This window comes from Anomaloglossus baeobatrachus, chromosome 1, assembly GCF_048569485.1.
Source record: "Anomaloglossus baeobatrachus isolate aAnoBae1 chromosome 1, aAnoBae1.hap1, whole genome shotgun sequence".
Classification (NCBI taxonomy): domain Eukaryota; kingdom Metazoa; phylum Chordata; class Amphibia; order Anura; family Aromobatidae; genus Anomaloglossus; species Anomaloglossus baeobatrachus.
The window spans coordinates 388,446,128-388,459,631 of NC_134353.1; the positions used below are offsets into that span (position 1 = coordinate 388,446,128).

The following is a 13,504-nucleotide window of genomic DNA, read 5'->3' on the forward strand; positions in this document are numbered from 1 at the left end:
AAAGCATTGTAGCAAAGTCTATCCGAATCCTGACTTGCTGTGCACATGCTTCTTTTTTCTTACAGATTTTGTTGCTGAAAAAGAAGCAGCATGTCAATTGTTTCTGCATTTATTTTTTGTGTTTCTATAATCCCCTGCAATGCTTTATCGCTACAGGGGATTATAGTGCAGCCTTTTGCCTCACACACCATGCATACAGCATGGTGTGTGAGGCTCTCTGCAGCTCAGTAACCCGGGGTCATCACAGTGACGACCCAGGATTACTATGGCAGTGATTTGGTCCCTGTGATCACATTACAAGGACCCAATTGCCAGGGAGAGGTAAGCGATTGCAATGATCACAACATTTAGGGGGTAAAACTGCCGGGAGTGGCATGGGAACCGCTTCGGGCAGTGAGAGCCGCGTCCTGGCTTTAACATCAGACAATCGAGTACTGCGCCTGAACTCCCGCAAAAAACATGCAAACACAATGAAAAATGCACATTTTTTCTGCTGCGTTTGTTCCTGCCAAAATATGCTTTATGTGTGGGCACATAATCATACAATACAATTTTAATTAATGGTAAATGTGACAAGAAAATAAAGCAATTTTCAAACATTTCCTACTGTTTTATGTGTGCAGTTCCTCTGCAGATCTGTGTCTTCATTGTTGCAGTTTACAAACAAACTCTGGGGTAATTTAATCCTACAATCATCCTTCCATCTGTGCATAAAGTTGCTTTGTGTGTACAAACGCATTAAATATACTTAATTCAACATATTAACCCTAATGTTTTACTACTTTTGTTTGTTTTTTTTTGGCAGATATGTAATAAGCAGTTTGGAGTTGCTAGTGGCTGAGGATTATATGATCGTTTATCTGAATGGTGCCACGCCTCGACGTAGAATGCCTGGGTTAGGATGGTTGAAGAAGTGCTACCAGATGATAGATAGGAGGTGAGTTAATACTGTGACCTAGTGATGTTTTTATGCTGATGTATTTACATTTTTTACTTTTTAAAAACAATTTAGCCCCAATTCATCAAGAATTGGTAGTGTTAATGAAAGGTGGGCTACAGTAAGATGCACCTCTTAATCAATTTATTGACGCATCTTTCAGGTGTCATGAGCCATCACAAGAATCATATTCCAGTTATTAACAAGGCACCCAGTGCCACAGGCGGTAATACAATTGCAAAACATCTTTGAACCTCCAGAATATTTGACTGTAGGTACTGTATTCTTTTCTTTGTAGGCCTCAATCAGTTTGTGGTAAACAGTAGAATGATGTGATTTTCCAAAAAGCTTTATTTTGGTCTCATCTGTCTACAACACGCTTTTCCAAAAGAATTTTGGCTTACTCGCGTATATTATGGCAAACTGCAGTCTAGATTTTTTTTGTCTCTGAACCAGCAGTGGGGTCATCCTGAGTCTCCTTCCATAGCATTTCATTTTATTCAAATGTCGACAGATAGTTTATGTTTATACTGTCATCCTGAGCCTGCAGGACAACTTGAAATTTTTTGGAACGTAATTGGGGCTGCTTATCCACCAATTACGCTATATTCTGCATTGCAACCTTTCATCAATTTTTCAGATTAGCTACAGTGCCATGGGTTGTAAACTTCTTGATTATGTTGTGTACCATAGAAAAAAGATCAAGATCTCTGTAGATTGTTGATATTCTTAAACAATTTTGGTTCTCCAGCCTTGATAGTATTGATTTTTTTTCCTCTTCTTTCTATTCTCTATGCTGAGTGCGGCACACACAATGGAAAGATTGAGTCAGGTGTGATTTTCCTATTGCCCACACCTGTTATTGCCACAATTGAGTTTGAACGGGCATCACATGCTTGAAACAAAGTTGATTACCTGTTATTTTGGAAAGCTGACAAAAATTTTGGCCAGACCATTTTTGGGTTTTTGTGTGAAATTATGTCCAGTTTTTTCTTGTTCCAATACACACAAAGGAAAAAAAACACGTATGTATCAAAACATGTGGATAGTAATCATTTTCTGGGAGAAATACTTCATTTTCTGGAACAATTTCAAGGGTACCAACACTTTTTGGCCATTATTATATGTAGGAACTAAGACGAATGATACTAAAAATGGACGATCATGTATTAGTTTTCCTTATAAGTGATACAAGATTCAGCACCCAGATATCTTTTCCACCTGAACATGTATGGGTTTCTAGTGAGGGAGTCTCTGTCTGGATTTTGTATGATATTGTAGACATCAGAGATTAAGCCTTTCATTGAAGGATCATTTCTACATAGTCTTTCAAAGGACGTGGGGACAGAAACCTGTGAACTATGAAATAAGGATGAGGCAAGTGAGTATATTAGTCCTTGTTTTATAATCAGTTGTGTCTGCAAAATTAAACAGACTGATGTGGGCCCATTTGTCCGTTATTGAGGAAAGGGTGCTTTACACGCTGCGACATCGCTAGTGATAGCTAGCGATGTCGTGCATGATAGCACCCACCCCCGTCGCTCGTGCGAGATTTCGTGATCGCTGCCGTAGTGAACATTATCGCAGCGTCACACACACACATACCTTTACAGTGACGTCGCTGTGACCGCCGAACAATCCCACCTTCATGGGGGAGGTGCGTTCAGCGTCATAGCGACGTCACTGCGGCGTCACTAAGTGGCCGCCCAATAGCAGAAGAGGGGCGAAGATGAGCGGGAGGAATATCCCGCCCACATCCTTCCTTCCTCATTGACGGTGGACGCAGGTAAGGAGATGTTCGTCGTTCCTGCAGTGTCACACATAGCGATGTGTGCTGCCGCAGGAACGACGAACAACATTGTAACTGCAGCAGCAACGATATTATGAAAAGGAGCGACGTGTCAACGAGCAACGATTTTTGACGCTTTTGCGATCGTTGATCGTTGCTCCTTGATGTCACATGCTACGATGTCGCTAACGGCGCCGGATGTGCGTCACTAACGACGTGACCCCGACGATATATTGTTAGCGATGTCGCAGCGTATAAAGCACTCTGAAGTCAAACTTTCAAGGAAATTTGGATGAAGTAGAAAGGGGGTAAGGGTAGATAATAGATAATATGTAGATAGTAACACATTTTTTTAGAGCAAGTCCTCCATATGTCTCTAGTGAGATTCATTGGACTCAAGAGTTCAATTGAGGGAAGATTAAATCAGAGAGTTAGGATGAGCTAGGGCAAGCCAAACTTTTTAACTTGCCATCCATTTTGTATAGGCAGGTTTAGATGTCCAGGCAGCTATTTTGCATAGTTGGGTCACCCAATTATAAATAAATAAAATGAGGGACCTCCATTTTTTAGCATTTAACAAAATTGACTTTGGGATTCTTTGACATTTTCCAGCCCATATGAATTTCAGAGTAGCCGCCTGGAGTGACCACGGGTCTCTGAGTGTGATGCGTATGGGTTCAGTTTCAAACAAGTATAGTAATTTTGGAAGAATAGACATTTTATTTGCTGAAATACGGCCTAATAAGGATAATGGTAGAGACATTAAACTCAAGAGTGACCTGGATTTCTTTATATAATGGTGGGAAATTATTTAATTTGTTTTTTAGCTTGTTTTTTTTTTACGAAGTAGATTCAGTTGAGAGTCTGGAATATTCATTGGGAGGGCTTCTATTTTTATTTGTGTTCTTTTTGTAGCCCGATAAAATAACAAAGTTAGAAAGAATAGTGTGTAGCGAAAAGGGAAAGTTTAAATTCCCCGTCTTTGACCACGACTCCCTTTAATGTCCGGCTTAAACCTAGTAGCAGCAGCAAGGGGCTCAATACGTAGGATAAGAAGCAGGGGAGACAATGGGCATCCTTGTCTAGTACCTTTTTTTATTGTCAATGATTTGGGAGAACTACGTGGTAGTCAATTGTTGCTGGAGGTTTGGAATGGAGGCCTTCAATAGCCTTTAAAAAAGGGCCTTTTATACCATATGCCTCAAGAGTTTTAAACATAAATGGCCAACTAAGGCAGTCGAATGCCTTTTCAGCATCTAAAATCAAAAGGAGGGTGGGTTATGTAGCCTTTTTGACAATATCTATAAGGTTGACTGCTCTTCTGGTGTTATCACCCTCTTGTCTGAACGGAATAAAACCTACTTGATCTTTTATAGGGCAAATAAAGGTTCATACAAATTACAAATAATTTGGTAAATATTTTGACATCTGATCTAAGGAGAGCTATTGGTCTGTAAATTTGTAGTCTAGTCTATCCTGGTTGAAGGATTAAGGTTATGTAGGAGTATAACATAGATTCAGGGATTGGAGACCCCTTTAAAAAATAATTAGAAAGAGGAGTTAGAGTAGGAAGAAGTTCATTGTGAAAGGTTTTATAATATAAATAGAACAAGTCATCTGGTACCTGAGTTTTCATATTTGGTAGATGTTGTATTATATCTTTAATTTTCTCGTCTGTGACTGGAGTATTCAACAATGCAGTTGCCCTTATAGAAAGGGAAGGTAAGTGACAGGACTAAAAAAAAAGCTAATGAGATTGTACCTTGTGGGGAAACCTAGACAGGAAAGGACTAGTAAGTGAATAAAGCTGTGTATTTATGGAAAATATTAGCTATCTCTTTTAGATCATAGGTTATTTGTTTTTTGTTACACAGATCATGAGGAGAGAACTGTTCTTTATGATGTCTAAGTTGCTAAGCTAATAGTGTATGTGGTTTATTGGCTCTTTCAAAATATTGCTGACACATGTAAAGAAGTAGTTTGTCTACTCTCTTCAAAGCCATGTTCTTTAGTTGGGTTCTAAATTCTATGAGTTTTTTAAGGGTCCTCATGGAGGGATAAGAGAGCATACTCACTACCAGATATTTTAGTTCAGTGATTAGGGTTTCATATTTTACTTTATAATCCCTTTTAAGTCTTGTGCCCAAGGCAATACATTGTCCACGGAAGACCACCTTGTGTGCTTCCCATAACATTGCTTCATAAGAGACTGAACCCTTATTGAGTTCAAAGTAATTTTTAGATGTGGACAAAGCTCTTCCCTTAGGGAAGGTTTTCGAAGAAGAGTATCATTAAGTCTCCAATCACAGGACCGAGTGAATATTAGGGAGTCCTTGATTGAGATCTCTTATAGCATGGTCAGATTATGTCATGGAGCCCATCTCTGCTCCTGCCAGCATGCGCAACAGAGGTTTATTCCTAAATAAGTAGTCTATGCAAGTCTGAGTACCATGAGGTGATGAAAAAAGTAGGATCTATCTCTCAGATAGTTAATTCTTCATAAGTCATATAGGGACTAGCTTGTGAAATTCTCTGGAGAGGTGAATTTAAGATGGTCCGAGAGGCGTATTATTTAGCAAGAGTCTATCTCTATAATCAGAGAAGATCGTGTTGAAATCTCCCCCCAGAATTATGGTTGAGGATGGAAGACGTGAGCTCTTAACCAAAACTTTTCTAAAAAAATTTATTTTGTGCTGTATTATGGGCATATATATTACAGAGTATGAGAGGGTTTCCTCTGAGGGTACCCTGCAAAATTATATATCGACCGCTAGGATCTAGAAAGGAAGAGGACACCTGTATAGGGCAATGTTTTAATAAAATAATTGCTACACCTGCTTTTCTTGTCTTGTGTGGTAGAAAATATTTTAGGAAAGTGGTTTAAAGCAAAAGTAAAGGAGTTCGACTTGTTAAAGTGATTTTTCCTGTAAGAACACTACATCTGTTTTGAGGGTTGTAATCTCAATGTGAGCTAAGCGCCTCTTAACGTTTGAGTTGAACTCTTTAACATTTAGTGAGATGCATTTAATCATGGTGGACGTATAAAGGAATACATTTTCTGATGTAGACTCAAAAATATCAGAGGTACGGAAGAACATCTTGGGGGTCGTCAGAACCATGTCAAGGTTGATAGGTATAACATTGTAGAGGGGAAGGAAAACACACAAGGAAATGGGGAACAAATAATGGCATTACATATGTACAGATATAATCAGGTATAGCAATAAACTTTACTTTTAAGAAATACTTAAGTTAGGATAACCAACACCTAGGGGGATCTGAAGACTGGGAAATTTTGAACTCAGGCAGGATCTCCTTGGGAGCATTGGGGTTACAAGTATACCTCAAAGGAGATATCAGTAGTATTAAGAAACCAACAGCTAATCAGTTATTATATGCAGATAGGCTATTGTATAACATTTTACAAAAAAGTAATTATAGCAACCCTATACTAACATATTGAAACACATGGAGTCCAATAGAAAGAATTTTTACAATAAGAATTCCCATGAGGAAGCCTGAGCAGATTGTGGTCTTCTATGCTTCTTGTTGTTTGACTGCCATACTCAGGGTGGGACAGGTGATAAGGACTCAAATTTCCCAATCTAGATGTGTGGAAGAGGATTGTCCAAGATTTTGTAAAAGTTCGGGAGGTTGTCATAAGATCTTAAAGAACCCGATTTTCCCTCTGTTGCATACCAACAGTATGCAATCTGGTGAACTTTTTGGGTAGAGAGGACATAGATGCCATTGCTTCTGCAAGCTTATCCAGGATAGATCTGGGAAGAGCTTGATTTGAAATTTGATGTCTTGAGTCGTATCACCGTCATCTCTGATCTGGTTTTAACTTTAGAAATGAGTGCTTTTAAAACTGTATTGTTGGTAAGTGGTAAACATAAGAATGTAACTCTTCAGGTATAGATAATGTCAGCGACAGAGGGACAGTAGAGTGGGTTGCATCCCCCATACTCTGGAACGCTCTACCTCAGCACATCAGACTCTCCACTACCGTGGGAAGCTTCAAGAGGAACCTCAAGACCCACCTCTTCCAACAAGCCTACAACCTACAATAGCCCTCAGTCCAGTAGACCACTGCGCAACCAGCTCTGTCCTCACCTATTGTACCATCACCCATTCCCTGTAGACTGTGAGCCCTCGCGGGCAGGGTCCTCTCTCCTCCTATACCAGTCTGTCTTGTACTGTTAATGATTGTTGTACGTATACCCTCTCTCACTTGTAAAGCGCCATGGAATAAATGGCGCTATAATAATAAATAATAATAATAATAATCTAGGGAATTTTCCAAGGGCCCGGCCTCTGCATTAGTCCTGAGATGATAATAATAATAATAATAATAAGTTTTATTTCTATAGCACCAACATATTCCGCAGCGCTTTACAATTAAGAGGGGACATGTACAGACAATATGAGACAATACAAAATAACAAAATTAAGATACCAGGAGTGAGGGCCCTGCTCGTAAGCTTACAGTCTATGAGGAAATAGGGGAGACACAAAAGGTGAATGGGGGGAGAAAACTTTGTCATATATGGTCCAGCCATCGATTTAATAGGGTATTCAAAAGCAGCTGCATGAACCCGTCAGTGAGAATTTATAGAGGTACAGGGGATGAGAACTGGAAGTAAGTTTTTTGAAGGGCAGAAAGGGACTAGATTAGATCAGGGAGGTAAGGTGATAGGCTAGTCTAAAGAAATGCGTTTTTAGGGCCCGCTTAAAGGTGTGGATGTTGGCAATTAATCGGATTTCTCTTGGTAGTGTGTTCCAGAGCATAGGCACAGCTCGTGAGAAATCTTGAAGACGGGAGTGGGAGGTACAAATTGTTGAGAATGTCAGTCTTAGGTCATTAGCAGAGCGGAGGGCACGGGTGGGGTGATAGACAGAGATGAGGGAGGAGATGTAGGGTGGTGCAGAACTGTGGAGAGCTTTGTAAGTGAGAGTGATAAGTTTATATTGGATTCTGTAACGGATAGGCAAACAGTGCAATGACTGGCACAGAGCAGAGGCATCAGTGAAGCGGTTGCAGAGGAAAATGATCCTGGCTGCGGAATTCAGAATGGATTGGAGAGGGGAGAGTTTAGTAACAGGGAGACCAATTAGTAAAGAGTTACAATAATCCAGGCGAGAATGAATGATAGCGACAGTAAGAGTTTTTGCAGAGTCAACGGTAAGAAAAGGTCGAATTCCTGAGATGTTTTTGAGGTGGAAGTGACAAGAACGAGCAAGTGAACGAGTGTGGGGAGTGAAGGAAAGATCGGAGTCAAATATAACCCCAAGACAGCGGGCGTGCTGCTGGGGCGTAATGGTCAAGCCACACACAGAAATGGTAATATTGGGTTTCGGAAGGTTAAGAGAGGAAGGAAACAGGAGAAGTTCAGTTTTAGATAGAGGGAGGACATGATGTTGGAGACAGCGGACAGACAATCGGTAGTATTTTGTAATAGTGCAGGGGTGATGTCAGGAGAAGATGTGTACAGTTGGGTATCATCAGCATAGAGATGGTACTGGAAACCAAATCTGATGATTGTTTGTCCAATAGGGGCTGTGTATAGAGAGAACAGGAGGGGGCCTAGGACTGAACCCTGAGGAACCCCGACCGTAAGGGGAAGAGGAGAGGAAGAGGAGCCGGCAAAGGATACAGTGAATAAGCGGTCAGAGAGGTAAGAGGAGAACCAGGAAAGAACGGTGTCCTTGAGCCCGATAGAGTGGAGCATAGTGAGTAGGAGCTGGTGATCCACAGTATCGAATGCAGCAGAGAGATCCAGGAGGATCAGCAGGGAGTAGTGACCCTTAGATTTAGCTGTTAGTAAATCATTAGAGACTTTAGTAAGAGCAGTTTCAGTAGAATGTAAGGAGCGGAAACCAGATTGTAGAGGGTCAAGGAGAGAATTATCTGACAGATAGCGGATTAAACGGGAGTGGACCAGACGTTCCAGGAGTTTGGAGATGAATGGGAGATTAGAGACAGGTCTGTAGTTAGCGGCACAATTTTGGTCCAGGGATGGTTTTTTAAGTAATGGGTGTATGCTGGCATGTTTGAAGGAGCAGGGAAAGACACCAGAGGAGAGAGAGAGATTGAATATTTTAGTTAGGTAAGTGGTGAAAGCTGGGGTGACAGATTTAAGGAGATGTGAGGGAATAGGGTCACTGGTGCAGGTAGCAGGGCGAGAAGATGCGAGGAGCCTGGTGACTTCTACTTCTGTGACTGGATCAAAGAGTGAAAGTGAGTTAGATGAGCTGAGATAGAAAGCTTGGCCCCCTAAATGTGCAGGGGGTTCATCCCAATCTCTAGTGATGAGAGACTCTTTAGTAGTGTCCTTTTGCTGGGTTCTTTGTGATTTGGGGGGAATTTTATTATCAGGAGAGTATGACAGTACAATGGCGTCATTGGGTATTGAACGTACAGAGGCTCCAGGGGCGATGTGTGCAACTGCCATAGGGGCACTGGAAGTACAGATAGATGGAGTAGTTCTTAAGGAAGCCCGTTTTGGAGTAAGCAGATTTCCTTTTTGAAGGGTGTCAGAATTCAGGAAGAAACCATCAAGTGTCTTGGAGCCAGATGAAGAAGATTGGGTAGACCCATCTTTTTTCCTGACATTATTCCCGCATCAGGTTTAGTGCAGGGTTGAATGTTAGCCTGCTTTGTTTCCAGGCATTAGGATCCCTTCGTTCACAAGGTCACCTTTTAATTTTGAACTCGCTCCTATCTTAGTTCACGAGGAAGGCAATTAGAATTGATGGAATATAATAAACAATTGCAATTTCTGTTTTAGACACAAGGTGGTAGTAGAGCTCTACATATCAGCAGGATTTTACAGAGCACTGCAGTTACCCAGGTTGATCTTTGTAAGTGATGAAGAGTTGGGGATAGTGAGGAGGATATTAAAGATTTTAGTTTCCCAATTAACCACTTAACGACCACCAAAACGTTTTAAAACGGCAGCCACTAAGGCTATGTGCGCACGCTGCATTTTTTGCACGTTTTTTGGGTGCAGATTTGGTTTCAAAACTGCATGAATTTCCTTCCCCAGCAAAGTCTGAGATTTCATTTTTGCTATCCGCACATTGCAGTTTTTTTTGGCTGCGTCTTTGTGGTGACCACAGAGATGCAGTATTTCAATTCTTTTGGCGTTTTTCACTGTGTTTTTCACCCATTAAATTCAATGAGGTGTGGAAAACTGCAATGAAAAACGCAAGTTGTTATTTTACATGCGTTTTGGTGCGTTTTTCTGACTAGACTCCGGGTCGGCGGGGATTGATCATTGGTATTTGGCCAGATAATGCTCCCCATATAAAGTCTATGGGGACCAGAATCGGGCGCAAAGGGGTAGGAGCAAGCGCTTCATACTCACCGATCACCGGGCAGATGTCACACTGCTGCCGTGGCAGCTCTTTCATCTTCTAGAGCTGCCTGCCCCCACACTGAGTGACAGCTGTGTGACTACAGCCGATCACAGATGCCGGTGGGCGGGTCTATATCGTACAGTAAATTAAATAAATAATAATAAAAAAAAACGACGTGCGGTCCCCCCAATTTTGATAGCCAGCCAAGATAGTCTCACAGCTGGGGGCTGGGGAGACCCACGTTATTGGGAGCCCCCCCAGCCTAAAAATATCAGCCAGCAGCCACCCGGAATTGCCGCAACCATTAGATGCGACAGTCCCGGGACTTTTCCCGGCTCATCCCGATTGCACTGGTGCGGTCTCAATCGGGGTAATAAGGAGTTAGTGGTAGCTATGGGCTGCTGCCATTAAGTCCTAGCTTAGTGATGGCAGGCATCTGAGACACCCCCTCATCACTAAGCTGTAAGTAAAAGTAAATAAACACAATCACCCAAAAAATCCTTTATTTGAAATAAAACACAAAAAAATCCCCTCTTTCACCACTTTATTAACCCCTAAAATACCCCTCCAGGTCTGACGTAATCCACACGAGTGTCATGGTTCGCCTCCCCGTCCACATGGCTAGGGGGCGGAGCCTTTTCTCGGGCCTCACTTCCGGACCCTGGATGCCTTAAAAGCTGACATTTCCAGTGAGCCAGCGCCGGCTATAAGCTTAGCACTGCTTTGCCTGTGATTGCTGGTCCTGTGAGTGATAGCCTGATCTGTCTGTTCCTGTGCCCCCGTGCCCTTGTCTGTGTTCCATCCCCTGGTCGTCCCTCCTGTCCTCTGTCCCCTCTCCTATTTCCCTACTCGGTTGCTTCCTCCGGTACTGACCTTGGCCTGACTTTCACTCTGCTCGTTCCTCCGGTCCTGCTTCTGCCCGTATGGTGTTTGACCCAGCCTGCCTGACCATTCCTCGTATGCCCTGCAGCTCTGCTTCTCAGCTGTGCTGTGAAGTAGTGTATGAGAACGCTGTGTATTCACTTCCTGGTTCTCATTGCTCTGTGTAGTGTCTTCTGCTGCAGAGCTCTGGCTCCCCCTGGTGGCAGCATTACAACGAGGTCCCACAACGCATCCAGCTCTGCTACATCTGACAATCATAGCGAGCGGCCATAGAACATGGCTGTTTTCTGTGAGGGTCAGGCCACAAGTGAAGTGAGCTGTGCGGGATCAGCGGTGACTTCAGCTGTCACCTAACTGAAGTCACCGCTGATCTCACACGGCTCACTTCAGTCGCGGCAGGATTTACGGTAACAGGTGGAGGACTCGAGCTATTATCGCACATCACCTTACTGGAATCCTCCACCTGTTACTGCAAATCAGGCCATGGCTGAAGTGAGTCGCGCGAGATCAGCGGTGACTTCAGTCAGGTGATGTGCGGTGACAGCTGGAGTCCTCCACTTGTGACCACATATCAGGCCGCAGCTGAAGTGAGCCGCGAGATCAGTGGTGACGTCACTCTTGTGCGGTGACACCGCAAATCACATCACCTGGGTGACGTCAGCACTAATCCCGCGGCTCACTTCAGTAGAGGCCTGTCAGGTGGAGGACTCATGCGTTTTTTGGGGGGTTTTTTAGGCCATTGCTGCTCTTTGTAGTCACCACAAAGATAAAATGCTGTATCATAGCACATAGCCTAAGGGTACTTATTTTTTTTTTACCGCCGTTTTAAAACGGAAGTAAGAAATAAGTAGATAGCTCGCCCCCAGGGTCATAAAATTTCTGGGATCTCGGTTATTTGGGGTAGCTGAGACCCTGCAGAACAATATCCAGGCCGGCTTTTGGTCCCCATTCACGTAATCTCCGTTATGTAATGAATAACGGCAATTGCAATAAAAAAAGTGACATCACTATAAAAAGTGTTTTTTCTCTCATGATCTCACATGTCAGATGAGCAAGAAAATGTGTCACCCTGTCCCCATCGGTACCTTTGTACCATAGAAGTCCTCCCCCGACCCCCCCTACTCTTTTTTTTTCCAGTCCAAAATGGAAGGCGTAACACTGTGTGACACCCAAGATCTTCTTCAGTCACCAGCAACTGTCAGGATCCAATTTCATTAGTTCCTAAAGGCTGCTTTACACGCAACAATATCGCTAACGAGATGTCGCTGGGTCACGGAATTCGTGACGCACATCCGGCCTCGTTAGCGACGTCGTTGCGTGTGACACGTACGAGCGACCGCTAAAGATCCAAAATACTCACCACATCGTTGATCGTTGACACGTCATTCATTTTCAAAATGTCGTTGATCTTCTGGGACACAGGTTGTTCGTCATTCTTGAAGCAGCACACATCGCTACATGTGACACCCCGGGAACAACGAACAACAGCGTACCTGCGTCCTCCGGCAATGAGGTGGGAGTGACCTTCATGCGGCTGCTCTCCGCCCCTCCGCTTCTATTGGTTGCCTGCTGTATGACGTTGCTGTGATGCCACACAAACCGCCCCCTTAGAAAAGAGGTTGTTCGCCGGCCACAGCGACGTCGTTAGGCAGGTAAGTACGTGTGACGCGTACCTCCGATATTGTTCGCCACAGGCAGCGATTTGCCCATGACGCACAAACGACGGTGGCGGGTGCGATCACTAGTGACATCGTTAGCGATGTTGCAGCGTGTAAAGCGTTCTTAACACTTGAACACTTTGATAGATTTAGAAAATATTGGGAGCACTTGGGTGTGCCCCTCTCCTTTCTCCCTCGTAGGTGTTCTGGGAGAGAAGAGAGATACACTACAAGTGCTCCAGTAATGGAAAAAAAATCTAATTTAGCAATCAATTGCGATAAATTATTTCCCAATAACCAAATCACCCCCGTGTCATCCCCCTCATCAGATTGATTTGGGTTACAAACTAGGGTTAGTGTTACAAGCTAGGGTTAGGAATACAAACTATGGTTAGGCAGAAAAAAAAATAATATATATATATATATATATATATATATATATTTATTTATAGGTTTAGGGGTATTTTAGGTTAGATAGGTATATAAAATAAAATGTAGAATGTCTAGTATGGAGCAGGTATAAGTGCTGCTTGCCTCCGGCAGATCTGGGTTGGATAAAGAATCTGCGTCTGAAGCAGAACTGTTTTCAGACAATGATGACTCTGCTCCTTTCACAGTATCCCACAGTCCTATGGTAGCTGAGGCAGTTGTCACTGCTGAAACATCAAAGGCAGGGCCGAGTTCTGTAGTCCCCTTCCACTGTGATTTCCCAACCAGTCCTTTTCGCCACAAATGCTCCCCTTTTGTAGCAACTGCTGGCATCAAACTGTCACTAATTTTGCTCCCTTCATTATTTTCTAAAGCTTTGTAAGCCAAGATGTACTAAGTTACAAGTGAAAAGGTTTTGGTACCGTGTTAGCCAGTTGAAAAATTATT

At 42.9% G+C, this 13,504-nt stretch overlaps 1 protein-coding gene across 1 annotated transcript in view; it reads left to right on the forward strand.

Annotated features, from left to right (window-relative positions):
• The window catches only part of ATCAY (ATCAY kinesin light chain interacting caytaxin), a 168,948-nt gene that overhangs the window by 65,966 nt on the left and 89,478 nt on the right, over positions 1-13,504 (forward strand). Inside the window, exon 7 of the mRNA XM_075352540.1 lies at positions 806-937. Within this exon, the coding sequence (XP_075208655.1) occupies positions 806-937 (132 nt within the window). The remainder of the gene's footprint in view (positions 1-805; positions 938-13,504) is intronic.